This window comes from Coptis chinensis, chromosome 2 (assembly GCF_015680905.1).
Source record: "Coptis chinensis isolate HL-2020 chromosome 2, ASM1568090v1, whole genome shotgun sequence".
NCBI classification, from domain to species: domain Eukaryota; kingdom Viridiplantae; phylum Streptophyta; class Magnoliopsida; order Ranunculales; family Ranunculaceae; genus Coptis; species Coptis chinensis.
Genome location: NC_141457.1, coordinates 25,051,919 through 25,079,680, shown reverse-complemented (window position 1 = coordinate 25,079,680; position 27,762 = coordinate 25,051,919). Strand labels below are relative to the sequence as shown.

The 27,762-nt window shown below is 36.4% G+C and overlaps 2 protein-coding genes across 4 annotated transcripts; one reads left to right on the top strand and one right to left on the bottom strand.

Moving 5' to 3' along the window:
• Window positions 1-14,665: 14,665 nt before the first annotated feature.
• On the top strand, window positions 14,666-18,921 carry LOC147515504 (cysteine--tRNA ligase 2, cytoplasmic-like). Of its 3 annotated transcripts, none has more exons than XM_086587964.1 (8): window positions 14,666-14,835; window positions 14,980-15,082; window positions 16,084-16,254; window positions 16,336-16,617; window positions 16,728-16,865; window positions 17,526-17,762; window positions 18,303-18,410; window positions 18,493-18,921. In XM_086587964.1, the coding sequence occupies exons 4-8, from the start codon at window positions 16,414-16,416 to the stop codon at window positions 18,721-18,723; spliced, it is 918 nt and encodes a 305-aa protein (XP_086444090.1). In that variant the 5' UTR covers window positions 14,666-14,835; window positions 14,980-15,082; window positions 16,084-16,254; window positions 16,336-16,413; the 3' UTR covers window positions 18,724-18,921. The 3 variants fall into 3 exon arrangements, with proteins under 3 accessions (XP_086444090.1, XP_086444095.1, XP_086444099.1); XM_086587969.1 differs by having other exon boundaries at window positions 14,698-14,835; window positions 14,967-15,082; XM_086587973.1 differs by lacking the exon at window positions 14,666-14,835 and adding an exon at window positions 14,869-14,887.
• A 4,019-nt stretch (window positions 18,922-22,940) lies between these two features.
• LOC147515503 (uncharacterized) lies at window positions 22,941-27,721 on the bottom strand. The gene is made up of 3 exons (XM_086587954.1): window positions 27,467-27,721; window positions 26,604-27,242; window positions 22,941-24,047 (listed from the first exon to the last, which is right to left on the bottom strand). Exons 2-3 carry the CDS (start codon window positions 27,153-27,155, stop codon window positions 23,331-23,333), a joined length of 1,269 nt encoding a protein of 422 aa, XP_086444080.1. The 5' UTR covers window positions 27,156-27,242; window positions 27,467-27,721; the 3' UTR covers window positions 22,941-23,330.
• Between the last annotated feature and the right edge of the window lie 41 nt (window positions 27,722-27,762).

Here is a 27,762-nt window from a genome sequence, read left to right as displayed (position 1 = left end):
GCCAGTACCTATGGCGTATATGATTTTTTTTTTTTTGGACTCTCTAGCCGCTATTCTCAAACATGGACCAAAATATCGCCGATATATCCGATATATCGCCGATATATATCAGTATTTTGGTACACCGACATCGATATTTCCGACATATATCCACCGAATATAGAACTCTTTTTTTTCCGATATATATCGGAATTTCCGATATGAAACTTTATATCGCCGATATAATCGATATATATCGGTTGACTTTTTGACCATTTTAAAATATAAATCCGATATTTCCAATATATTTCCGATATATATATCCGATATTTCCGATATTATATTTCCGATATTTCCGATATTTCCGAAATTTTAAATAGTTTGGATTGGTTACCAAAAAAATGGATATATCCGAAATATCTGATATATCCGATATATATCGGTTTTTAGGTACACCGATATATTCATCGATATCGATATTTTGGGCCTTGTTCTCAAAGGCGTGTGGGAAAAATAAATAAAAAGAAAGATTTTTTTTTGGACTCTCCGGCCGCCATTCTTAAAGGCGTGTGGGAAAAAAAATAAAATAAATAAATTCTAACTGCCACACAATGTGGCGTGTGGCTTAGATTTTTTCTACCCGCCAGTATGTAGACTTGACGCTATCTCGTTAAAACTTGCGCTATATATAGGTAAATTTATGCCGATAGCGGGTTAGCGTTTTGACTTTTGACGCACCATTGGATTAAAATTTCCGTAATATTTGGTGTTTTGCCGCACCATTGGACTTAGCCTTAGGAAGATGGATATGTAGAGCATAAACTGCATGGTACATTCTATTAAGGGGAAATCTGAAAATTCTCTATAGTGACTCTTGTGGACATACCCATCTTGTATCCATGAATCCTGAATCTTGATTGTGTCAGCATGAGGGATGGGGTATGTAAAAAAAGATTTCCAAAAGATTTCTCTGCAGTAATTTTTCATAGAAATGACTCTTACCCTATTTATCAACAACGTGATAATGGTCGTACGGTTTTGCTATACGATTAGTGCTGACAATTGTTGGGTTGTCCCATACAATCCATGGCTGCTGTTGAAGTACGATTGTCATGTAAATGTTGAAGTATGCTGAAGTATCAGATCAGTCAAGTTTTTGTACAAAAGTTTTGACCGGGTCTCCATGGAGGTGAACTCAGCTGCGCCACATGACCTTGATGAAATCAGACAGTTTATGGATGCAAGATTGATAACCCCAATACTACTTGTGCTGAAACACAATACTCAGTCCATGGGTTGGTCTGCAAATTCTCAAAAGCACAATGATCCTACAAATAGTTAACACAGTCGCCAATATCAAATTTTAATTATTTGTCAATGATATGGGTATTCTGAAAAATCAAAAGCATATGAAAGTTGAATAGGAAATATACTGTAGGTGCAAATATAAAATAAATCAAAGGCTTGTGTAGTCATTGTGAATCGAACCAAGGATTGATCTCAAAAAACACTTAAAAGGCTCCAGTAATAACTTTGTTGAAGAAATAAAACAAATCAATATATTAAGGTGATTCCATTGGGCACTCATCAAATTGGATTGGGCAACCCCTCAAAAAAAAGAAATTTTACAAATTTGTCATATTACAAGTTTGCCATCAAATCCCAAACCCAGCAACCAATTCAACCGGTATCGCCAAAACGAACCCTCCGGGTCGTTTCTGTTTACACTCAAACGACTTGGCCAAGTCGTTTTTAATTTTTACTCAAAGCGACATGGTCATGTCGTTTGAGTGTAAACAAACGACATGACTATGTCGTTTGAGTAAACGTAAAACGACTTGGCCAAGTCGTTTGAGTGTACACTCAAACGACATGACCATGTCATTTGAGTGTTAGTTTGAGTTTGAGTTACACTCAAACTACATGGCCAAGTCGTTTGAGTGTATACTCAAACGATATGGACAAGTCGTTTGAGTGTTACTCACACTAACACTCAAACTACGCGGCCATGTCGTTTGAGTGTACACTCAAACCACGCTTGCAATCGTTTGAGTGTACACTCAAACTACATGACCACGTCGTTTGAGTGTACACTCAAACTACATGACCAAGTCGTTTGAGTGTATACTCAAACTACATGGACACGTCATTTGAGTGTTACTCACACTAACACTCAAACTACGCGGCCATGTCGTTTGAGTGTACACTAAAACTAAATGACCAAGTCGTTTGAGTATACATTCAAACGATATGGCCACGTAGTTTGAGTGTTAGTGTGAGTAACACTCAAACGACGGGTCCATGTAGTTTGAGTATACACTCAAACGACTTGGTCATGTAGTTTGAGTGTACACTCAAACGACATGGCCGCGTAGTTTGAGTGTACACTCAAATGATATGGCCGCGAACGATATGGCCGCGTAGTTTGTGTTAGTGTGAGTAACACTCAAACGACTTGTCCATGTAGTTTGAGTATACACTCAAACGACTTGGACATGTAGTTTGAGTATACACTCAAACGACTTGGTCACGTGTTTGAGTGTACACTCAAACGGCGTGGACACGCACTCAAACGATTCCAAACGCACTCAAACGATTTCAATTGAATTAGAAAAATTGAAATCCGATTTAAAAAATTGGGTTAGAAACAACACAATTACATCAATAAAACTACATGCACTCTGCACTCTTTATCTGTTATGACATAGTATCTTTATAACCAAATTAAAACATGTAATCAAACATGCTACATATAATCAAACATGCTAAAATCTAAAATAATAATTTGTTTTATATCTAAACTTGTTATTATTATTATTTTTTCAATTGTTAATCATAAACTAGTTTGGGGTTTGGAGTTCAGAGTTCAGGGTTTAGAAATTTTGTGACATAGTATCTTTATAACCAAGTTAAAACATGTAATCAAACATGCTATAAAATCTAAAATAATAATTTGTTTTATATCTAAACTTGTTATTATTATTATTTTTTCAATTGTGAATCATAAACTAGTTTGGGGTTTGGAGTTCAGAGTTCAGGGTTTAGAAATTTTGTGACATAGTATCTTTATAACCAAGTTAAAACATGTAATCAAACATGCTATAAAATCTAAAATAATAATTTGTTTTATATCTAAACTTGTTATTATTATTATTTTTTCAATTGTGAATCATAAACTAGTTTGGGGTTTGGAGTTCAGAGTTCAGGGTTTAGAAATTTTGTGACATAGTATCTTTATAACCAAGTTAAAACATGTAATCAAACATGCTATAAAATCTAAAATAATAATTTGTTTTATATCTAAACTTATTATTATTATTTTTTCAATTGTGAATCATAAACTAGTTTGGGGTTTGGAGTTCAGAGTTCAGGGTTTAGAAATTTCGTACCAACATATTTCACTTAATTATTTGAAATAATAATTTGTTTTATATCTAAACTTGTTATTTTTTATTTTATTTTTAAAATTGTGAATCATAAACTAGGTTGAGATTTAGGGTTTAGGGTTTAGAGTTATTTACAAATTTCGTGCTAAGATATTTTACTTAATTATTCAAAATAATAATTTGTTTTATTTATAAACTTATTATTTTCTTTTTCAAATTTTGAATCATAAACTAGTTTGGGGTTTGGGTTTAGGGTTTAGGGTTTACAAATTTCATACCGACATAAAAAAAAATTAATTTCAAACATAGTTCACTCAATTATCCAAATCTAAAATAATAATTTGTTTTATATCTAAACTTGTTATTTTCCATTTTTTTTTATTCAATTGTAAATAATAAACTAGTTTGGGGGGTTTACAAATATATTTCACTCAATTATTCGAAATATATCAAAATTTCAAATATATATAGAATACTCATTCACTCAGTTTAGAGTTTAGGGTTTACATAGTATACTCAAGTTTCTCTACATACTCAAGTTTCTCTATATACTCAAGTTTCTCTAAATGGAACATGAAGATGAAGATGAAGTATTTGAGGTAATGTTTGAGGTACAACAACAAATTAGAGAAGAACAACAAATTAGAGAAGGAGAAAATAGAAGATATATTGAAAGTGAAGAAGTGGAACAAAATGTTGAAGGTCAAGGTGAAGAATTTGAAGATGCGACAAGTCAAACAAATGAAATGCCGAGAAATCGTCGACGACAAAGTGCAAACCTAAATAATGAGGTAACACTTGATTAAAATGAATACAAAACACTTGATTGATTGAATGAATGAATGAATGGATGCAAAATGAATGAATGCAAAACCCGAGCCCAAACGACATGGCTGGGTCGTTTGGGAACACTATCAAATGACATGGTTGTGTAGTTTGAGAACACTACAGAACGACATGGCGGTGTAGTTTGAGAACACTACAGAACGACATGGCCGTGTCGTTTGATTACACTATAGGACTACATGGCTGGGTCGTTTGGTAAAACTATAGAATGACTTCTCCAGGTCGTTTGGGGACACTATAGAACTACATGGCCGGGTCGTTTGGACCCTCTATGAAACTACATGGCTGGGTCGTTTGGACTAAATTTAATTAAAAGTTTTTTTTTTGTGACTTTGAAACTAAATGCAAATTGTTTGAGACTCTTGTTTTATTCTTCTATATGTAGAATTCTTTGCCGCTATCCGAGAACCGATCCTCTACAAACTCGAATGATGTGGATTGTCAACCGATTTTAAGTGATACAACAGAAATTTTTACTACGGAAGATGTATGATTGAGTAGGCATTGATTTCATTTTTTTAAAAAAATTTCTAAATATAATTTTATTAGTGTATTAATAATAGTTGTTGTTTTTTATGTGTTTAGGTCTTTCATACACGTAGTGAGGCAATCGGTTGGGCAACCGCTAGAGGAAGACAAGTTAATGTTGTTGTGGTCATTGAAAAGTCGGAGTGTGCCAAAGGAAACCGAGTAGCAAGATTGAATTTGGCTTGCGAGTGCTTTCGGGTGTGTATCGGTCACACACAAGAAAGGAAGCGAAGAGAGGGCTAATAAGAGAAGGTCGGGAACCAAGAAATCGGGATGTCCATTTAAGTTAAAAGGTGTTTTCCAACTCGGCTTGTCGATAGTTGGAAAATTGGATTCTTAATGGTGTTCACAACCATCCATTGGCGAAGACCCTTGAAGGACATGCATTTGCTACTTTCGACTAACCGTTCGAGTTCGAGTATTTGTCAGAGATGAGTAAGTGTGGAATAAAACCTAAACAAATATTGGATTCCATCAAGAATAGGTATCATGATAACATCTCTAGTATATCCCAAGTCTACACTGCAAGGCAGAAGGTGAGGAAATTGGATATGAACGGTCTCACACAATTGCAGAGATTGCGTGAGTTGTTAGCAAAAGAACATTATTTTGAGGAGTTGAGACAAGATGAGAATACCGAGGAGATAACGGGATTTTTATGGGCCCATCCAGAAGGTGTTAAGTTGGCTCGGACTTTTCCAACAGTTTTCATGTTAGACGCTACCTACAAAACTAACAGGTATCAGTGGCCTTTCGTATAGTTTGTTGGGGTGACTTCAACATGGAAATCTTTCACCGTGTGTCAGGTGCTGCTTCAGTCTGAAACAACAGTCAACTATGAGTGGGCCATGTATCATTTTAGTGGCTTGCTTGGTGACATAAGCCCATCTGTGATCGCGGTAATCGGCAGGGGACTTATACGATGAGTGCGGTGACGAGTTTTTCCCTAACGCACACAAGCATCTATGTAGATGGCATATCACTACGTCGTCCTTTCAAAATGTTACGATATTTTTCCAACTCTGAGAACTTGTAGAAGAAGGCCAGTTCTCGTGGAACAATCGTAGTCAAATCGAAGCGAGAGGTTATTTTCCAAAGTAGATGGGATGCTTTGGAAAAATATTACGGGGTTGAGTACTCAATTTTGTTTTTGTTATTTGCGAGACTTGGTTTCCTCACGGGGATCGATCGTGTATGTTGTTGGACTGACCAACACATTCACTTTGGGGAGTACAACGACCAATAGAGTTGAAGGGTCTCATCTTTCGGTGAAGCGTGTACTAGGAAATGCAAACCTGTCATGATTTTTGAGTATGTTTAGCTTAATCCACCCGATTCTAGAGATCCGGATGTCCGAGATTAGAGCTACCTTCGAGAGAAGTATGATTGTAACTTCAGCACCACCACCAAATTCCTTTGTTTTCGTGAACTTCGGAGGCCTTGTCTCACGCAAGTGTTTAGACTTGTTATTTGAAGAAATAGATACCAGCGTAAAGCGTGTTAAAGATGGAGAGATAAGGTGTTGGTGTTATTTGGCGTGCGAGCCATGGACTACCATGTGCTCATGAATTAATTGAGTTTGAAGAGCAAGAGCGGTCCATCCCTTTGACTGCTATCGACCCCTTTTGGAAAACATTGTCTGCTTCTCCCAATGTGTCAGTGGGTGTTGGTCCCGATGTTGCACCTTCGATGGACTTGTTCATGAATAGGTTTGCAATGGTTTCTGATGAAGAAGAGCAGAGGGTTATGATTAGGAAGCTTATGGAGATTGCCGTAGCAGAAAGTACATGGCTAGTACGCCTTGTGAGGAAGCAAAAACCAAAGGTCGGCCGAAAGGTAGCTGCAGCAGAAAGCTTCAAACTGGAGATGATAACTCTTCAAAGCGAGATCCATCTCATTTTGAACATTCTCAACGTGACCATGAAGAGTGGGTCTCGTCACAACCAAACACTACGCCCCACCCAAAACACCCACACTACACCAAGAAAGAAGTCTTCTCCAAAACTACCAACCCAAAACATCCACACCACACCAACAAATAAGCCTTCTCCAAAAACACCAAAAATAACCACACCAAGAAATAAATCTTCTCCCAAAACGCCAAAAACAACCACACCACGAAATAAGCCTTCTCCAAAAACAGTCACACCACGAAATGTGAGAGATGACTTAGACTTTGGAAAGACGAGGGGTCCTAAGGATTACGGGTTGGATATTCCTGAAGAAATGCATAAATACATTGTTAGAGTCCATGACCCTGTTGGCGATGGCAACTGCGGTTATAGAGCTTTCTGCATTGCATTAGGAAGAAGTCAAGAAGAATGGCCACAGATGAGAAGGGAGTTGTACGAAGAGCTTACTAACAACCTCCCCCATTATTGTACTTTGTACAATCAAAGTGAGGTTTTTTATTCGATGAAGGAAATCCTACATGAAGAAGGCTACGCACCCTTAAATAAGTAGATGAGCATGCCTTTTGTTGGATACTTATTTGCTTCAAGATTTAATGTTGTCCTTATGCATTTAGGAGCTCGTCAGTGCTTCCTTCTCATGCCGCTGAGAACCCAAGCAAATCCAGAGAGAGTGACCCAAGTATTGGGTAGCGCACATGTTGGTGGAAATCATTTTGTCAATGTTGAACTTGTTGAAGATTGTCCGGTTCCTCCAGTAATGCGCCAATAGCTTAGAGCTCGATATGATATTGCTGAAAGTTGGAAGTTAGCCTTGACAGCAAGGCAATTGCAATTTATGGCATTGAACATTCCCAATTTAATATGAGAAAAGGAGCTCGTTGAAGACCCAACAGTACATGTTATCGACTAAGTTGTTTGTATGTTGTCGATATGATATTTTGATGTAATTTGTATTTTGATGTAATTTGGAACAAGTGTAATTTGATTTGATTTTTATGTTATCAATGTTAGGGCTTTTATTTGATTTGATTTGGAAATCGAGTAATCGACTAAGTTGATTCGACGGCAATCGAAAGTGATTTTGAAATCGAGCGATCGACTAAGTGATATATTGATGTAATTTGATATTTTGATGTAATTTGGAACAAGTGTAATTTGATTTTATTTTTATGTTATTTGGAAATAATGTTAGGGCTTTTATTTGATTTGATTTGGAAATCGAGTGATCGATTAAGTTAATTCGGACGGCAATCGAGTGATTTGGAAATAGAGCGATCGACTAAGTTGATTCGGACGTCAATCGAGTGATTTTGAAATCGAATAATCGACTAAGTTGATTCGGATGGCAATCGAGTGATCGACTAGTTGATTCGGACGGCAATCGAGTGATTTGAAATAATGTTCGTATGTTGTCAATAATGACCGAAACTACACGGTCAAGTCGTTTGGCTTTAATACCAAACGACCCAGCCACATCGTTTGGGATTAAAGAAAAACGACATGAACAAGTCGTTTGGCCTTTAGACCAAACGATGTGGTCATGTTGTTTGGCCTTTAGACCAAACGATGTGGCCATGTCGTTTTGGCCTTTAGACCAAACGATGTGGCCATGTCGTTTGGTATAAAGGACAAACAATGTGGGTGGGTCGTTTGAGATTAAAAGAGAACGATCTGCCGAGGTCGTTTGGTATAAAGGAAAAACGATCTGCTGAGGTCGTTTGGCCTTTATGCCAAACGATGCGGCTGGGTGGGGTCGTTTGGAAAAAAAAAAATTCAAAATTCATTTTGTTTTTACAACACTTTCATATTCATCAAATTCCACTTTTCCATTCAAACATCAAATATCAAACACTCTCATTCATCAAATTCATCCATTCATATTCATCAAATTCCACTTTTCCATTCAAACATCAGATATCAAACACTCTCATTCATCAAATTCATCCATTCATATTCATTAAATTCCATTCAAACATTAAACAGCATTCATCCATTCAAACATCCAACATTCATGCAAACATCATATCCATCAATTCATTCGAAGTTAACAAAATTACAAACCCTAAACTGAAACAAATTACATCCATCAAACTAAATTACAAAGTTACAAACCCTAAACTAAAACAAATCAACTATAGCGCCCACCAATGTACGCACCTAGTCAAGTTGTATGCCTGTTCGAAGGAGGACCTTGCTTCCTCTAGCATATCATTCCCAGCCAATTGCAGACCTCTCTCTAGCAAATGACTGGTTTCATCGATGACGTCGTTCTGTCGAAAAAAGGAAAATCAAGATAAGTTACCAATCGAATGCAAAAAATCACAGTTAGAGAAACTCAATTAAAAATCACAATACTTACAATCGGTGAACAGTTAGGCAGTGTCTCCAGGGAGGGATGAATAGGAAGAAGCTCAGGGTTCACCAAAACTACATGAGAATTCCTCGCATACCAAGTCATGTAGTTTTGATGACACTCCCATGGATAAGACGAAATAGGTCCTCGGTTGCAGAGTTGGATCACGTGATTCTGCCACGACTCCCAGCTGTAAAGTGGCCCAATATTGGTCCAGCTCACCTCATACCCGCGTTCTGCCACAATTCTTGTTCTCCAATTGGGTATTGGAGGATCTTTAGGTACAAGCTGCACGTAACCCAACTGACGCACCACCTTTGCGACAGCGTAAAGCTCGACAATGTTGAAAAAACATAGCAATCCCTAAAAAAATGCAATGTCATCGATCGGGTTTGTATCTCTGATATTTTTGTAGGGATGCCAAACAACCTGAAACAAAATCAAATGTGTCATTAACAACTCTAATGATCAATTACTAAAAAAAATATATAAACAAACTTAAATACCAAATTGTCATTGAATTTAATACTTACATTGAACTTATTCAAATCATCAATTATCGCTCGATAAAACTGCAATGCATACGTTGTATCGTAATAGTGTGGAGCGACTGGGATGTGTCTATGAGCATGCGGTTGAGATGAAATATAGTTGAAGTTTGGGACTGTCATGAATACCGGAAAATACTCATAGATCCATGCCTAGATATACACAAATAGTTAACATATTGATAGAGTAATAAAATTAACATTAAAAAAAATAAACTCTAAAATACTCAAGTTTTACTTGTAGAAGAGTCATATAGCCTGTAACCCCTTTCACCTTCGACATGTGGCAGCCGAGACCTCTATATAAAAACGCCAAAATTGTTGCACCCCATGCATACTCTTCTATATCCTTTGAATTTCAACAACGGCCTCAGATAACATATAGGCACTCCAGTCCCAGACTTGTTAGTAAAAGCGGCACATCCAAAGAAAAAAGCGGAATAAAAGCTCTAACGGTCCGTTGAACATCCCGAAACTTCGAGGCCTTCTCTACCACATTCCAAGCAGCGTCACATATAGGGCTATCATGAACCTTGTTCGCAAAATGCTTCCGGATGAATTCTAGCCTTACTTTTGAAGTGAACCTGCTAGCTTCCATCTCCGCCCTAATCAAATCAATAGGGAGCCCCAGACCAAGATGTAAGAGATTTATCGATTTTTGTAAGTTCAGCTCACTGTCCCCTTGCACCGCTCTTCCTCTAACTGTGACTCCACATATTTGGACAACATCGTCCAAAGTCACAGTCATCTCCCCAACTGGCATATGGAAGGTGTTGGTCTCCGGATGCCATCTCTCCACAAACGCAGAGATCAATGGTGGATCCATATGCTCGTGATAACCTTCCACGAGATCAAACAACCCATCCTTCTTCTCAACGCCGCGGCAAATCTCGGAGACCTTTCACATTCATTTTTGAAATCCCATTGGGATAACTTCACTAAGTGTGAAACACACTTCAACGCTCCGCGATCCTCCTGAAACAACCGAGCACGCATTAGATATATTTGAACAGAAACAAAAGATTTTGTAAAAGAAAATCAAAGTACACAAGAAAAACAAAATATTACCCTTCTCTCCCAAAACATCGTGAGCGACATGCACCGCATAGTCATACAACAACTCTGACTCATACGGGCCTCCCCCATACACACCTCTTTGAAACTCCAAATCATCATTGGATTTTCTTACGAAATCCAATATCGGAGGTGCTTCTTCCACTGGTGGTACGTCTTCTACCACATATTCTTCAACATCATCATCATGCTCATCCTCCTCCTCACTCTCCTCCTCACTCTCCTCACTCTCCTCTTCTACTATACTCTTCTCTTTGTCCATATTTACATCTAAACCTACATTAGTATCACTATCTACACTATCTACACTATCTTCACTAAACGAATCAACCTCAGGAACCTTTTTTTCCAAATGGTCCCCTCTACTGGATGCCGTTAAGCCGTCGCCCTATGTCTTTTCTTCCAACTGCGTCACCGCTAGAGGAACCGCCACCAAACAATTTCTTAACACCCTTGAATGTAGTTTTCGCTACATTCTTCACATTCTTTGATCGAGGACCCATCGCTACAAAGAAAAATAAAACAAGTATTAGTAAACCATATTTAAATAAACAATGTACAAAGAAAACCACTAGAAAAAAAGAGATCATCCCAGTCGTAAAACTAATATACTTATAAGCTTGCTATGATAACTCCAAGTATATATGAAGAAATAGAATGAGGCGTTACACTATCCAAATTCTATCGAATTTTGGGCAGAGTTTCCTTTGTTTAGTCAACATTTCGTATACTTAAACCTGTCATAACCTAGAAATCAATAATGACATCCTTCCAACAACCATATGTACATAACACCCTATAAAATATTCAACCCACAATACAATTTCTAGCCGCATATACAAGACTGTTTCTGTATGAACGAACCGTCATTTATGTACATAAAGTATTACAACAAAATAACTGGACTGTCTCTACAACAAAATGAACTTGACTCTGTCCCTCGTCAAGCATAGAGGAAACCACCCAAAAAAACTACCTTGATTGTACATTCAGTAAATTTGATAACCAAAGAAAGAGCTTCTCACCTATAATGCTTTACCGCTTCAGTTTTGTTCCCCTGTATCCAGACCTTAAGCAAGTACTCGTAAAAGCTGCATGTGATCAAGGTCATTACTCATTAGCCAAGACTCAAGAACATAAGCAGTATGAAAGGTGAGTAACAAAATGTACAGAAACATTAATCATAAAATGGTAAAAGTATCTTCTCTTATAACATCAGGTCCTAAAGGAAAATACTAGGTATATATGAAAGATGAGCACTATGAAAGTTTAAGCCGCTGCGGTAGAATGCTAAGATTGCTAGGGCTATTGAATCAAAAGATTGAGGTAGAATTACATCAATTGAGGGAAAATCTTTTGTAGTCTTGCCTAGTAGTGTTCAATAGTTCAATCAAAGTGGGTTTACTTGTATTATCAAGGAGAGACAAAAAGCTCAAATGTAGCCATTCTCTTTTCAGAGTCTAGACATTTAATAAAGACTTACAATAATGTATGATACATTGATACCATGAATGCCATCCTATTTTAAGGTGCAAGTTCAAAATTTCAGATACAAAATTTCCAAAAGTCTCTATATTCCGACAAGAAAGACCTAAATTTTCAGTGATGTCTACACTTTTCGGCACATTCCAGTACTTTTAGACCAAATTCTTCCTAACTGAATTTCTAATGGAACTTGTGTTTACGCACTAAGTTTAGAACAATATCGGAAGTTTAATCCAAGGTCGTTGAAATGGAGTTCTTGGGCCAATAACAAGGATTAATGATCAATTTTTGTCATCAAGGACTCAGGGAAAAGTTCTCAGTGCTAGTGGAAGGTTGACATATAAACAAACTCATTGTCGTTGAATTGGTCCCATTAGAAAAGCATACATACGGTTGGTTTTTGTAGGCACGATCTCCTAAGTAGAATCTATGATAAACCAAATTGCATACCTCAACCAAGTTGCATACCTCTACTCCTTTTAGAAGTTGTTAAACATAAAGAGTACTCTAAATATAATTGGTGACCTCTAAATATAATTGGTGACCACATCTTGTATGGTTAGAAATTACAAAATATTTACATGCATGTGCCTAGACATAAAGATAGCAGCTATAACATTTTAATAACACTTGGGGTTACCACTTCCACCAAGTGTGTAGGGACAAAGTGTGACTCGCCTAATGATTTGGTTTGCTAATTTTTTTGAAAAGCTGTAGGGACAAAGTGTCACTCAGTTATTTCTATATATTATTAATTCTCTGTTACATTTATTTTTCTTTGGTAGGTTCAAGATATAACTAGAATAACTGAGGAAAGAAGATTGGGTCAACAACAGAGACAACAAACCCTCCACCTAGATATACCCCAAGAACTTTGGGTGTCTCGTCTCTAGAGTTTATGAAAATAGACATGCCCCCAAATGACAAGCCCAATGCCACAAGAGTAAATTTGCCCCAAAGACCTTTCAGTCCTACTACGCTAGATTAAGTGAGTCCCCCCCCCTCCACATCTAGAGCTAAATCATCCATAAAAGTTTATTGTCGCGACTTAGTTTCAAGTTCGGGAATACTACTTGAGAGATAGAAAAAGGCTGCCATCTTGTCAAGAGGGTCGTAGTCTGCAAGGGAGTTCAAGAAAGTCTATTGTGTCAAGGATATCATCTCTTACCAAGATATTTATTCCTAAGGTTTGGAGAACATCTTTCCTTCTGTTATCTCATTTGAACACTCAAATCCGGAATCTCTGCATAGAGGTAGCATGGTCAATCCAATCTCCAACTGTAAGTTTCCCTCTCTTATTTGCTTGAACTAGGTTACATTGACAAAATGCTATAGCTGCTATCTTTTTATGTGTTATTAAAGCCAAAACCATAAGTACCTAATGACGAACTCTAGGTACTTATATACACTCTTATCATCGATGCTCTAGACAATCATCTACGAGTCTCTAAGTCTAATCAAATTGGAACGGCCTAACATGATAAAGTGGAATACTTGGGATCATGAAATATGTACAAGCGCACAACATCACTTAGAATATGGTTCTTCTTGTTGAGAATATAGGATTAAATAAGGTCATAAAAAAGGGAGGAAGTAAAAGCTCATGAACTGTAAAGAAACCCAACTACTTCTCCTTAACACAAAGATTCAAACATCATAATATCATAAACAAACAACAAAACTGGAAAACAAAAGTTAAGATTTATGTAATGTACGAAAAAAGCGAAGCGACCAATCGGGTTCACTAGAAATTCTCTTAACACCTTTTTGATAAACTATTCTAGTTTATGCGCTCAAAATTATTCCCAAATAAAAATGCAATTTGCATAATAAACAAAAACGACCAACACTTTAAAACATTCTATATATAATTTTTTTTCCTTCTAATTGACGTGAAATTTAAGAGAAAATAAGATGAAGAAGATGAAGAACTAATCCATCAAATCCATCAAATTTCGTGTTTGCATCCATCAAATCCATCAAATTTCGTGTTTTTTTTTTCCCTTCTAATCCATCAAAAACAGTCAATTTCGTGTTTGCATTCACTATGCAGGTGCAGAAGATGAAGAACTAAATCAAATTTCGCGAAGAACTAACCTGTTGCTGGGCTTCAATCTATCAAATTTCGAGAGATTGTTGTTGTGAGAAGAACTAAATCAGTTCAATCGCGAAGAACCAACCTGCTCAAGTTCTTCAATCCATCAAATTTCGAACTAACCTGCTCAAGTTCTTATAATAAACAATAGATTGTTTGATTGTTTATGTTGTGGGTTGTAATTTCGCGATTGTTTATGGATTAGATTGCTTCAATTCACGAAATTGATTTTGGGTATTTTTTGTTAGGGTTTTGCGATAACGTCGAAGGATTTTGCGCGATGGAGATGACCGGTTGAAAGGGTTTTTCCGGTTTCAGCGATTTGGGGGATGGGGGTGTACTGGGCCTTTAGTTGGGCTTTGTTGTTTGGACTTGGGTTGGAGGCTGCCCAATCTAATTTCAGTGGTGCCTAATACAGCACTCTATATTAACCCGAGTTTACCTGATAACAATTGGTTATTGGGATTGGACTTAAAAATAATTTTTAGGAAGGCCTAGAAAGTAGGTAGGTGCGATGGGCGTCTAAATAGTAAATACACACAAACTCTCTCTCCAATATAGGGTTTCGTGTGCGGTATTACCACGTACGACATGCATTAGCATCTGTTTCTTTTGATGTTCTCTACAGGTGTGTACGTCTGTGTCTCTATTTCCAAATTATATTTCTTGTTTTCATCCAGGTCACCTCCTATTCTTTGATGTTACTGTCTTGGACTCTTAGGCTATTTAGATGTATGATTTTGATTTTCATTCATGTAGTATGTTGTTGCAGATAATTAAAAAGGCAAGAGATGATCCCCTGGATATGGAAGATCTTCAGCGCCACTCACCTACCCACCAACCGCGTGTCTCTGATCATATAAAGGATAACAGAGGTACCTCCTTACTATGCTTCATTTTTTCTTCTTATTTTTCACATCAGCACACATAGATAGGGGGAAATCTTGTGTAAAGATTGAATACATAGAAAATCAATATTTAGATTTGCATCGAAAATGGAAAAGAATTTTCTTGAAAACTGTTTAAACCAGCCAATCCATATAACAAGAATTGGAGTAATCTGCTTTGAATGCGGAGTTTATGTTGTTCCCATAATTGTTTGAATTGGACTAACTTCATCATCTCCTTCTGATGTACCCTCGCCACTGTCTCCAGTACATCACCCCCCTACAACAGATCTTACCCCTGTTTTTCCCTTTGGCCACCTCAGTCGTCACTGTAGGAGGTTCCCTTATGCATCATCACTGTCCTTGTTAGATTGGCAGAAGAACCAATCCAACAAACCTCACTGGTGTCACAAGATACTACTGCTTTCTTTTTACTTTTTATAGGATTTCTTTTTATAGAGCATTACAAATTTACAAGTTTAATCTTGAGCAAGCAGCGAAGAAACCAAAGACTCGAAACCCCTTTAATGTTGTTGAATATCTCAGGGGTCCATAAATGTAGGGGTACCCTAAATATCTATAATTTTATAGTTGTATAATACATGTGTAGTTGCAAAACCTTCTTTTGAAATGTTTTTACCCTATCTTGGGAAAAATAGATCAACATCTTCTAGCTGAAAGGTTTCCATATGTAGCAAATGAGTGGTGAATTTTGTTGAGTACCACTTGGGTGAGGCTGGTTTCTAGCTTTTCCTTCGCCTGTGTTATCTTCTTTTCTCTGTCTGATGTGGGTCACTAATTTACCTTTTATCATTTCTAAGGTAGTTTAAGTTATCTGGTCTTTCTACCGGTAAAAATTGACTTTCTGTAGGATTTAAGTTCAATGTGCATTGAGGCGTGCCAATGACAACATATACGATTTTCCTCCTATGTTGGCACATAACATCATAAATGAACTTTGTTCTTCAATTTGGTGTATCGTTTGGCAGATTATAAGGAATGGGTGTGCCTACGAAGTTGATGGAGACGTGTTCTTCGCTGTTGACAAATCCCCTAATTATGGTCGATTATCAGGACAGGTCATAGAAGATAACCAAGCCGGTAAAAGAGTTACTGTTGATTCAAGAAAACGAAATAGTGCTGATTTTGTGTTGTGGAAGGTCAGAGAACATACAGAATAGTCTTATGTTAATGGTTGATTACCTCCCTTTCTCAGTTCGGATGTTTCTAAAATGTTACAGGCATCAAAACCAGGTGAACCAAGTTGGGAAAGCCCATGGGGATGTGGACGACCAGGGTGGCACATTGAATGCAGTGCCATGAGCTCCCATCATCTGACTTCTAAATTCGATATTCACAGTGGTGGCATAGACTTGATCTTCCCACATCATGAAAATGAGATTGCACAGAGTAGTGCTGCCTGCTCTGAGGCGAACGTCAAGTACTGGGTACATAGTGGTAGTTTTACAAGGGATGGTGAGAAAATGTCAAAGTCACGTGATAACTGTGAATCTATTCGTAAGGTAAACACTAGGTAGTTCTTCTCTTCATGCTTATGATCTAATAATGTTTGACGATTTACTTGTTTCGCAAAAAATAATTAAAGGGATTTTGTTATTCGTTTTGTTTGTAGGTTACTAGTCGTTACCATCCATTGGCTTTGAGATACCTCTTGATGAGCATGCACTATCGATCTTCTGTTGATTACTCAAAGTCACAGTTCTACTGGCAGCTAGAAACCGCATCAGATAAGGTTTATTATATCTACCAGGTAAACTTTATCATCATAAAAGTCTTTTGCTTGACTTTCAAATTTGAGTGATTTTTTTTCATCTGCGAAAGTGTTCCTGGTTGGGTGCTTGCTTCCACATAGTCGGTTAATATCTAGATAATTTGCTATTCTGTTACAAGGGGTGGACAGTGGGGTAACAAGATTCACTGAAGAGAATAACCCTGAGAAATATGTGGTGCTAGATTCTCTGTCATGGGTTCCATGACCAATTAGTTTTCAGTCTGCAAAATTGTAGATTCACAGTCCAACTTATATCTGTAATTATGTGATTCAGATCTCTGCGGAAAATGTAATAAAACGTGATTGTTAGAAAGATTTAGAAGGAAGTCTTGGAGCTTCTACTGGAGGCACAATTTTGTCTGCATTTAATAGGTCTGATCACATTTGCCAAACTTGGTTTTATTACTGTTTTTTACCTTATTTGCAGCATATTACGCATTTGATTATCAATAGGGTAAAAAAGGAGAAAAGGATACATGTGTTTGACTACCAAAAAGGAAGAAAACAAAAAACAAAAAAAGGGAAAGATATGTTTTTGATTAGATTTGAGGATAACAGTCCATTTTAAGGAGAGAAAACAAATGTGCATATAAATGAAAGGCACAATCTGATTAAAGGTTGTTTTCTGGTGACTTTCAGGCCTTGCATGATTTTCATGGTGCTTTGTCTTTATATAAAGAAGGAAACATTTTGGAGAGCACAAAAGCAAATGCTAAGAATGGAGCAGTAAATTCTGAGGCACAAGATTGTTTAATGAATTTACAGATTGATTTCAAGGCAAAAATGGCTAATGATCTCCACGTTGGGGAATTCTTGAATTCTTCTCTCCTGGAAACTCTGAAATTCATGAACAGGGCTTTGGAGAAACTGAAGAAGGTAATTTAGCTTTCACTATTAGCTATTTGTCTCTCCCTGCCCACTTTTTTATCCCATCTCTGTTCTTCTCCTTCTACATGCAACAAGACAAATATGCATGCAATTATTCTAGTTTATTGCATACCTACATACATAAACACAACTGTCATTGTCTCATGGGTATGAGTTTTTGTGCAAGTGGTCTATAGATGTATGAGACAGTCTTTCAATATCATGCATAACTCATTACAGTGTGTTGGCACATTCACTTTTTGCATACGGTTTTATAGATCTTTAATAGTTGGTATTTTCTCTATGTTAAGATTGAAGGAACAACAAGGATAACCCCTGCCTGTCTCCATGAAATAGCAGCTGCACAACATTGGTTTTTAACAATTTACACAACATGCCCACACTAATACATGATATCATTTCTATGAGTTGTATATAGTGTATTGGCATAATGATTACTTTTGTTTTCTTATCTTCGTTAGAAAGTTTGTAAATGTCATACTTTAGCTTGGACGTTTTTGGTTTCTTATTATTAATGTTCATTTCCAGGGAAATCAACAAGAACCATCATTGATTCGGTTATTTCATGCCCTAGAGAATGAAGTCAAGGAAGTTCTGTCTGTTTTAGGGCTAATGTCCTCGTCACCTTATTCAAATGTAAGGAAAATTGTATCCGTACTTTTTAAAGGATTAGAGACTACTTTTCTTATTAAGTGATATTGGTTTGTCGATTGAGCAGGTTTTACAGCAGTTCAGAGACAAGGCCTTAATAAGAGCAAAGTTGACTGAAGCAGATGTCCAACTTTGTATAGATGAAAGATCTATGGCAAGGAAGATGAAAGATTACTCTATGAGCAATAAAATCAGAGATGAGATGAGAAAGAAAGGCATTGATTTTATGGATGTTGGGTTGCAAACTAATTGGCGACCTTCTGCTCCATTAGAAATCGACATTGGAGTGTCAGTTTAGCTGTGTTTGCTTATCATGTCAGGTTAATTAGCACTAGTGTTGAAGGGTAAATTAACTAATTATCCTTAAATGTGATTCTGTTTTCAGTGGATTTCATTAACAATAGAACTTGTAAACAAAAATGTCTTGTAGTAATTTTAGATCAACTACTTTGGTGCAACAATTTCAGTTTTATGGTCATGTGATATTGTATCTCAATTAGCCAGTTGTATATTTGTGTTGTGGTGATCTTCATTGCAGGTGTGTCTGTGTTCATCATCTGTGTGCTTTGAGACGAAGTCCAGTTTTTTCGCGTAGGTTTTTGCAGGCACCGATTTTGGGTTCATGTGATTCATATCATCCCAAATTACAGCACTGCATTTATACTTTAAATAGGATGGCAGATCAATTGTCAATGTCTCTGGGGTAAATGGACATATTTGGCACGCCGAAAGGACACGATTAGGAGTTCTTGTGTTTTCGATTCTTATTTTCCACAGGAACCTGGTTTCTATTTTTTATGATATTCAAGGAAATATGAACTAGAATTTTAGTTTGATCAGTTTCAGCTCAATCTCTGCGTAGTATGAGTGTATGATTAGTAACTTCTTATGTACCACCAATCAAGTGATCAATATGGACGTCTGATCCATCACCTTTCAAAGGTTGGTTTGCACTCGGATTGTCCGTCATGGAGATACTCTATTCTTAAAAAAGTAAGCGGCACCATTTGGGGAGAGGGAGAGGGTGTGAGAATGTTCTTTTTGGTTGGGGCGTGTGGGTTTAAATTTGCCATTCTGTCAATGTGGAATGTTGTCTAACTTGTCTTGTCCTGAATTGAATAAAAAAATATAGTCATGGAGTTGTGAAACATTCCTTGTTTTCCGAAACCATGAAATTGTAGTGTTTATATAAAGGAACGGAGCAGGATTTTAAGTCAGGGGTGTGACATTATGTGCACACCCCACCTAAAAAAATATGTAATTTTTTTTTGTCAGAAGGTCTAAACAATAAATATCAACAAAATTATGTCATTTATTTCAATTCACAAAACTAGAGTGCTTTGACTACTAAGAGTTTAATATGGACTGATGAAGTTAACTACTTAAACACTTAAGTTATTAATTGATACTACTATATCTACATAATCTAGTCCATAAGTTTACAATAATTCAATAAATTGTTAACTTCGTATAATAATATAAGTCTATATAACTCTACTATCATGTCGAGAAAACTATAAAATATTAACATTGAAAATAAAAAATTACCTTGTTTTGTTTTTTTTAAGTAGAAATTTTATTGATAATGATAACAAGTTTTACAAATAATTATGACAAATGTGCAACAAATTGCGTCACAAGTCCTTTCCCAATTTGTTTTTAGTTTTTTTTTGGGTTGAGATAAATGATAATTTTGTAAAGACAAAAAGAAAAGTAAAAAAAAACGTTGGTCTATTGGAATGTTTTTTATTAGTTTTTTTTTATACTGTTTTTTTGTTGATTATATATTCTCACTATAGTTGTGAAAATTTTGAGAGTGCAGTAGTGGAAGTTTGCTAAAATAATTGGGGGTGCGAGTCCATATAATTTGAAGATTTTTCTAGGCAATTAGTTATGTGGTAGTGGAGTGTTTCTAATCTCAGGGATGTGCCCCGTATCCATCTATATTTATATATTGAACAAAATAAGTCGCTTTTGAAGTATTCAACTTTTTCCTTTTTTATTTTTGGCGTATTTTTCCTTTTTCATTTTCAGTAAAGGATTGCATGATAGTATCATGTGAGTGTCTGTTTGACTCGAAGTCATACACATAGTGTTATGTTGAAACAACACAAGTGCTTAATAGAATTCATGTACAATGTATTTGCCCAATCTTTTATATATATATATTTTTTCTATTACTAGAGTCAATAGAAAATATACTAATATACTTAAAAATGTGTTTGTTTGGGGATGTAAACTACGGACATTTCATAAATGTAAACGCAGGGCCATCTATGAGTTTTCAAGTGGCCCTGTGCAAACGGCAGAATATGATCCTCTTCCAGTCTTCCATCAACACAAAATGGATCATCGAAATATTTACCTTATCGCATTTTTGGTTGCAAAATCAACAACGAAACTTTCAAAATTAATTTTCTTTAAAAATTAATTTTCAATAGATATTAACGCTAAGCCATTCAATTTGTAATGTTTGCAATTAAAAAAATATATATACAAAACTAAATTAGACTAGATTATTTTGGAATTAAATTGAGTTATTGAAATAATATTAATAAAGGGAAAGTTGATTTCAATATTTAACGAGAAGAATCAAAAGTTAGGTGAATAAGTAATTGAGATTGATCTAAGTGAAAACTAATACACATCCACAATTGTAAGATTATAAAAAAAAATAAATTATTGAGAACGAGAGCATACTAGGTGAATGAGAGTTTTTTTTTTTTTTTTTTTTTTTTTTTTTTTTTTTTTTTTTTTTTTTTTGTATTCGAGTAATTGAGCGACCTCAAGCAATTAATTGGAGTGATTTTCTAAAAATAGAAAGAGAGATATCTAGTCGTTTCGTTGAGAGAATCTATTATATCTATTTTTTTTTAAAACTAAAAGAATTAATGCGGAAAGAGAATATTTGATTTGTTTATTATTGCTTTTCGGTTTTTTAGGCTTATGGTCACGGCCCTTTGCTACTAAAAATAACTTTTGGGGCCTTGTATATTGTGGGCCCTATGCGGTCACCCACATTGCACTTTCTCAGGGCCGAGCCTGTGTAAACGTGAAGATTATATCTTCGTTTGAACTTCAAAATTTCACTGTGAAAAATAGATACTTTGCTACTATCTACCACCCTTCATTTTTTTCGGAATTAGAACGAAATTCAATAAAAAAATATACGTATGGACCGATCTCATGAGATGAAGTATAGAGGAGTGGTGGTGAATGAGCAAGGGGGAAGAAAAAGTGGATAAAGAGGTAAAGGAGTGATCAGTCACCATTTCCTATTTAGTTGATCATGTAGTACCCTATCGACCTATCATGTATTAGTATACTCCAATAGGAGTGACCCTAGATTATCATGTATTAGTATACTCTGATAGGAGCAGGTCCGGCCCTGAGCAGGTGCAATGTGGGCGACCGCACAAGACCCACAATATACAAGGCCCCAAAAGTTATTTTTAGTAGCAAAGGCCGTGACCATAAGCCTAAAAAACTGAAAAGTAATAATAAACAAACCAAATATTCTCTTTCCGCATTAATTCTTTTAGTTAAAAAAAAAAAAGAATAATAGATATAATAGATTCCTACTTTTAGAAAATCACTCGAATTAATTGCTTAAGGTCGTTCAATTACTCAAATACAAAAAGAAAGAGTAAAAAAAAATAAAAAAACTCTCATTCACCTAGTATTATCTCATTCTCAATAATTTATTTATTTTATAATCTTACAATTGTGGATGTGTATTAGTTTTCACTTAGATCAATCTCAATTACTTATTCACCTAACTTTTGATTCTTCTTGTTAAATATTGAAATCAATTTTCCCTTTCTTAAATATTATTTCAATAACTCAATTTAATTCCAAAATAATCTAGTCTAATTTAGTTTTGTATATATATTTTTTTAATTGCAGACGTTACAAATTGAATGGCCTAGCGTTAATATCTATTGAAAATGAATTTTTAAAGAAAATTAATTTTAAAAGTTTCATTGTTGATTTTGCAGCCAAAAATGCGATAAGGTAAATATTTCGATGATTCATTTTGTGTTGATGGAAGAGGGCCACATTTCGCCGTTTTCACAGGGCATTGAAAACTCAGGGACGCCCTAATGGGAGTGAGATATCAACTCTATGGTTTAATATTTCTTATTATATTATTAATATAACAAGTTAGTTAATGATGAACTGTTTTTTTTTCTTTTATCAAACTATTAACAGCAGCAATACAGCATTAACGTGGCCTCAAGTCACCATTTCCTAGTCTGTTTCTGTGACAATGATCAAAACTCAATTTGTTTTTTTTTTGGTAACTGAAACTCTTGTGACTTGTTTCCTTAAATGCGCCTTGCGACTTCAGAATTCAGATATTTTAATCTCGATTTTACATGCTTTTCTTCATTGCTTAATGGTGTTTAGTGTTGATGATAATTATATAACGTATTCGACTGTACGAGTACATTATTCAATTCATTGAGCAACCCGTACTCCCTACTCCCCCCTCAACAAAACAACCCAAGGCTCTTGAAAAACGAAAGCTTATCCATTTCCAAAAGCTGACAAATGCTCTAATTCAATGGATACAAAACAGCATACACTGTTACAAATCAAAAAATTTACTCAGGTGAAGGACACTCCAACTCCAGCAGCTTTCAAGACTCAAGAGTAGGTATCCTCAAGATACAATAATTTCTTAGGGATAAATATCTGAATGCACACTAACCATCAACCAATCAGTAATTAAATAAAGTTGATCAAGCTAAAGTACCAGTATTTGAAGCTCTGGCTTAGAGCGCTCTGGCAGGATCATAAAAAAAATGCTAATTCTTACAATCTGGGCATGGAACAACCAACTCAACCAGTTGATTACAGCCTGTTTGACGCCATCCAACTGTTTGTGGCCAAGATGCCTGATTAGAGAAGCCTCAGATGTGCAGTATCATTGAGCCTCTTTACCTGCCAACCCGTTCTTAACGAATGTTGTAGTACTGTCATGGAAGAATCATCTATACAGATCTTATGCGACATTATTGGACTGAATCCTAGGAGCCCCGTAACAAGACACTTGATTGGCACCGCGTGAGTGAAGATACCAATGGAAGATGAGCATATCGAGGAAGATCTTCCAACATTTACTTCATGAAGATGGTCATGAGTACTGGCTTCACGACAAGAGATTTCAGCCTCAGTTTCGTGATCCCCAGTTGTGGTGACAAACTGTAACCTGCTTTTACCGAATTTTTTCCTCGTCAAGCCTTGCCTGGTCTTGGACAGCAGATCTCCATGTGGTAAAGGATTTGGCCCATCTCGGTCATTAGCCGAGTTAGGTAGAACGTGTGACTCGTGTCGCGAAAACCCATTGCTCTCACTTGGTGGGAGTGATGATAGGTTCTCTATTCTCATCTTTGCAGGCCAACCAAGGACAGTGGAATTAAGAAACTGGATCATCCGAAACTCCACCTGCCTCAGCGACTCCCCTGATGGAGGAGAGAAATCAGGCTGCAATCTGTCAATAAGACTCACCATGTCAGTGGTGTATATCTCAGATGCAAGGCAGCCTTCCCACTGGCCCTGACTCATTTCAACAAGCTCATCTGAAGATTGTATCTGTTCCTCTGCAAAGTTCAGTTCCTGAAGAATTTGCATGTACCAATCAGTTCATTTATCTGAGATTGAAATGACGATCTACGATTACTAGCAGTTGCCAATACTGTGATTCTTATCAAGCAACAAAGAAACATAGTTATCTTTACATATAGAATAACCAATACAAATTGAACTCAGAAAAGGCAATATAGTCTTACAGAAGGTTATGCTTACTGCTCCGACAACAAGGCCTTATACCTCATTACCAAACAAGTCAAATTGCCTCTGGCCTATGTTACAGAAATGCTCAACCGTAGGTAACATAGGTATAGTTGGTGGCTTCAATGCTGAAAGGATGTAAGGGCTCTTTGGCGAGTCATAGCTGGTGGGCTCAATATGGGTAATCTGGCCCTTATTTTTCTATTATATCTTTGGCTTTTGAAGTTAGAACGAGGTCCCTTTGAATATATAAGCCTCCGATTAAGTTCACAAGTACATCAAGAGAAGTACATTTGCTATTGAGAATTGTCATGCATTTGGAAGCTCATTGTTGGATGTACTCAATTTTGGGAAGGCATACACACTTTTAGCTGTGTTTATTTGATTCTTAATTTCTTATCTATCCAGACCTTCAAATATTTCTCATCTCATTCAATTATTGTTAAGGATATACTGTAGATCACTTGTCCAATTGAATTCCAATTTTGAAACAAAGAAAAACTACAGGCCTTACTGCAAAGGACTTTTGAGTCGACATAACCAACTCTAATAGGAACAGACACGTGACACATAAATATACCTTATTTGAAATTATTTTATTGATAATTTTGGGGTGGGGGTGGGGGGGAAGTGAGTTAAGTCAGTTTAACCCTTAAAAGTTTTGTATTAGAACTAGCCGAAGCTAGTTTCCACAACCAAAGATCCTTACCTAGCTGTGTTGCATGGGTACGGGTATAACTTAGACACCGGTACGAAGATTCGGGCACAGCATGGTTTGGAAAGTCAGCTTCGTGGACATGTCTAATATTTATATTTTTATTACAAAAACTATTTGAGAAACACGTTATAGAAAAGATACGTAAAATTTTGTAGTTACAGGATTTCAATTCTAATTTTTGTGTCTCTTTGGGCATATCTTATTCAAGATTCAAGGTACATTATCTACCACCTCTTCATCTCGAAGTGTCGGTGTGGTATCTGAGTCTTGTGTCTGTGTCAAACACGCCGACACAGCACAAAATATGAAGTACCTGCGCAACAGAGTTACATAGTATACCCAACCCTATAGAATACCCATAGTGAAATACAACAGAATTGGAGAAAAAAAGGCACACACACACACAAAGAAGCAGAAGAACAGGCAGACACTCAAAAAGCACCTCTAAATATAGCTTTTTGAAAAATATAAATAAAAACTGAAGGGCAGTCATTGTTTGGAAGACAAAATAATAACATGGAACCAAAATACAATGCTTTTCAATTAACTTATCTAATCATCATCTTTTCAGACTTCTTTAAAAGTATTAATTTCACTAGGTTGATCCTCTCTTTTGTATGTGTGTGGGCAAGGCAATTCTTAGCTCACCACACTAGGTGGTCGTGACTTGTAAGGACTTGAGCCCCAGGTGATAGAACCGGCCCCCAAAGTCTGGAGACTAGGTACTGGTGCTCGTCTGACCGCGCTAGCATTCCCCAATAACCTAGGGCAGTAGGGCCCCAATGAGACTTGAAAATGAGACTTCCCTACTTGTATTTCAAACCATCTGCACTAGCTGTTGGTTACTCACCTTTTTTCCAGGGTTAAAAAAAAAAAAAAACTCAACTGAATGAGCTCAATCATTTAGTACCATTATTGTCATTTTCAACAGCCACAGCCCACAAACACTACGTAATAAACTTTATACAGTTTCATTATTTATTTGATCTGTTCGGTAACTAATCAGGAAAAGTAGGCTGACATAACCTACTAATACAAAGTCAAGAGAAAAACAAAATAATAATAATAATAATAATAATAATAATAATAATAATAATAACAAATCAGCCAACTGTTCCCATCTTACGCTAAACACTTTAGTTCACTGATACAGGAAACCATTAATAGCCAAAGTAATGACATCCCACGTCATTGAAATTGAAGTTTTTCACCACAGGTGCCCTTGTAGGCTCCTTGATATGCAATACAGTACGAAGGCATTGGAGTTTTTCATTTAGGCGTACAGTCGTTTTTGTGGTTCAATGTGAAAGGAGAGTTGATATCATGAGTATACACAGGTGTCTATAAGATTACTAATGGACCGTTGAGAGCTTCCTTTTCATCTGAGATTGATGTTTCCAATTACTAGAGAGAGATATAGTGTTCACAAGGTTGGCAATCGGTTTGAATAGTAAATTATATATCTTGGCAAATAATTTCTCAGAAGCACAGGGACCCTCATTTCGATTTTAGGAGCTTACTCTATGGAATAATTCAGGAAGGGTTGGTGAGAATAAAAAATAACATATTCCTCCCAACTTATGATCATACATCTTCAAGATAAAATAAACAAATAACTGAATAAGGGTAATGAGAATGGAATATAAAACAGATAATACAATTACCTGACAAACAGATATTGCAGTCATCCTCGCCCGTTCCAAAGGAGAAGAATAAACAGCACTGAAGCGAACTCCCTGTGAATTAAGGAAAACCGCGAGAGCCCGAGCTTGTCGTTGACCATTTGTGGTAAGATCAGCTTCAGGCCATCTCCCACCAACCAAATCTGGTCTAAGATTCACACCACAATCCCCATGATTAATTAAGAAAACCTCAACAAAATTCTGATCATACTCGAGTCCATCAGCCGAGTAACTCCGACCAAATGTAAAAGGCAGGGGTGGTGGTGGCAATGGTGGAGGTGGTGCCAATACATTATACGGATCCCAAACTTTAATTGATGGACCGAGACGAGGAGTACCAAAGTTTGACAGCTGAGGTGATAATGGGGATGCAGATGCATGACAAGGTAGAATCTCTGGTTCTTGTTCTAACACCTTTTTCATCAACGGATTCAATAATTCTCTCCGCCTCATTTCGTCATTATCATTTTCTTCCTCTTCCTCTTCCTCTTCCTCTTCCTCTTCCTCTACTTGCGTTGACTGTGACACCCCCATTCTTCAAAAACTCAATAGAAACTACTTCATTTCATGACTTATATTAGATCGATATCTCAATCCCATTTAATCTGAACTAATAAATATCTGCACATTTAGGAGATCTAAGTTCAGTTTCTAGCATAAACAAGAATAATGAGATCCAAACCCCATGTTGTCCATGCAGCAATCATTTTATTAACAAAACGGATCAAAATCAACCAACCAGATTTAAAGATCTAGAAATACAATCTAAACATGTATCAATAAATCAAACAAACACACAAGCATTATGTTTAAATGAGAATATGCAAAACAAAATGACAGCGTACCGGAATTTCGGAGAAGAATTCAATCCAAAAGTGAAGAAGAGAAGACAGGTGGGTGTTGAAAGTTGAAACGATACTTTGAAACAGTTAAAAGCCACATGTGTTTTTTTTTTTAAGTTTGTTTGGGTAGTCCAAGGGCTTCCTTTTTTATCTTGCAAAATCGACTAGTGGGACTGTCCATTTATTTTGTCTGTAAAGCAAAACAGAGAGTTTGAGACTTTGAGTGCTAGCTTCTACACTTTTATATCCACATGAATTGATGAAAAGTATTGCTTTGCTTCATATTTATCCCCGTCAAG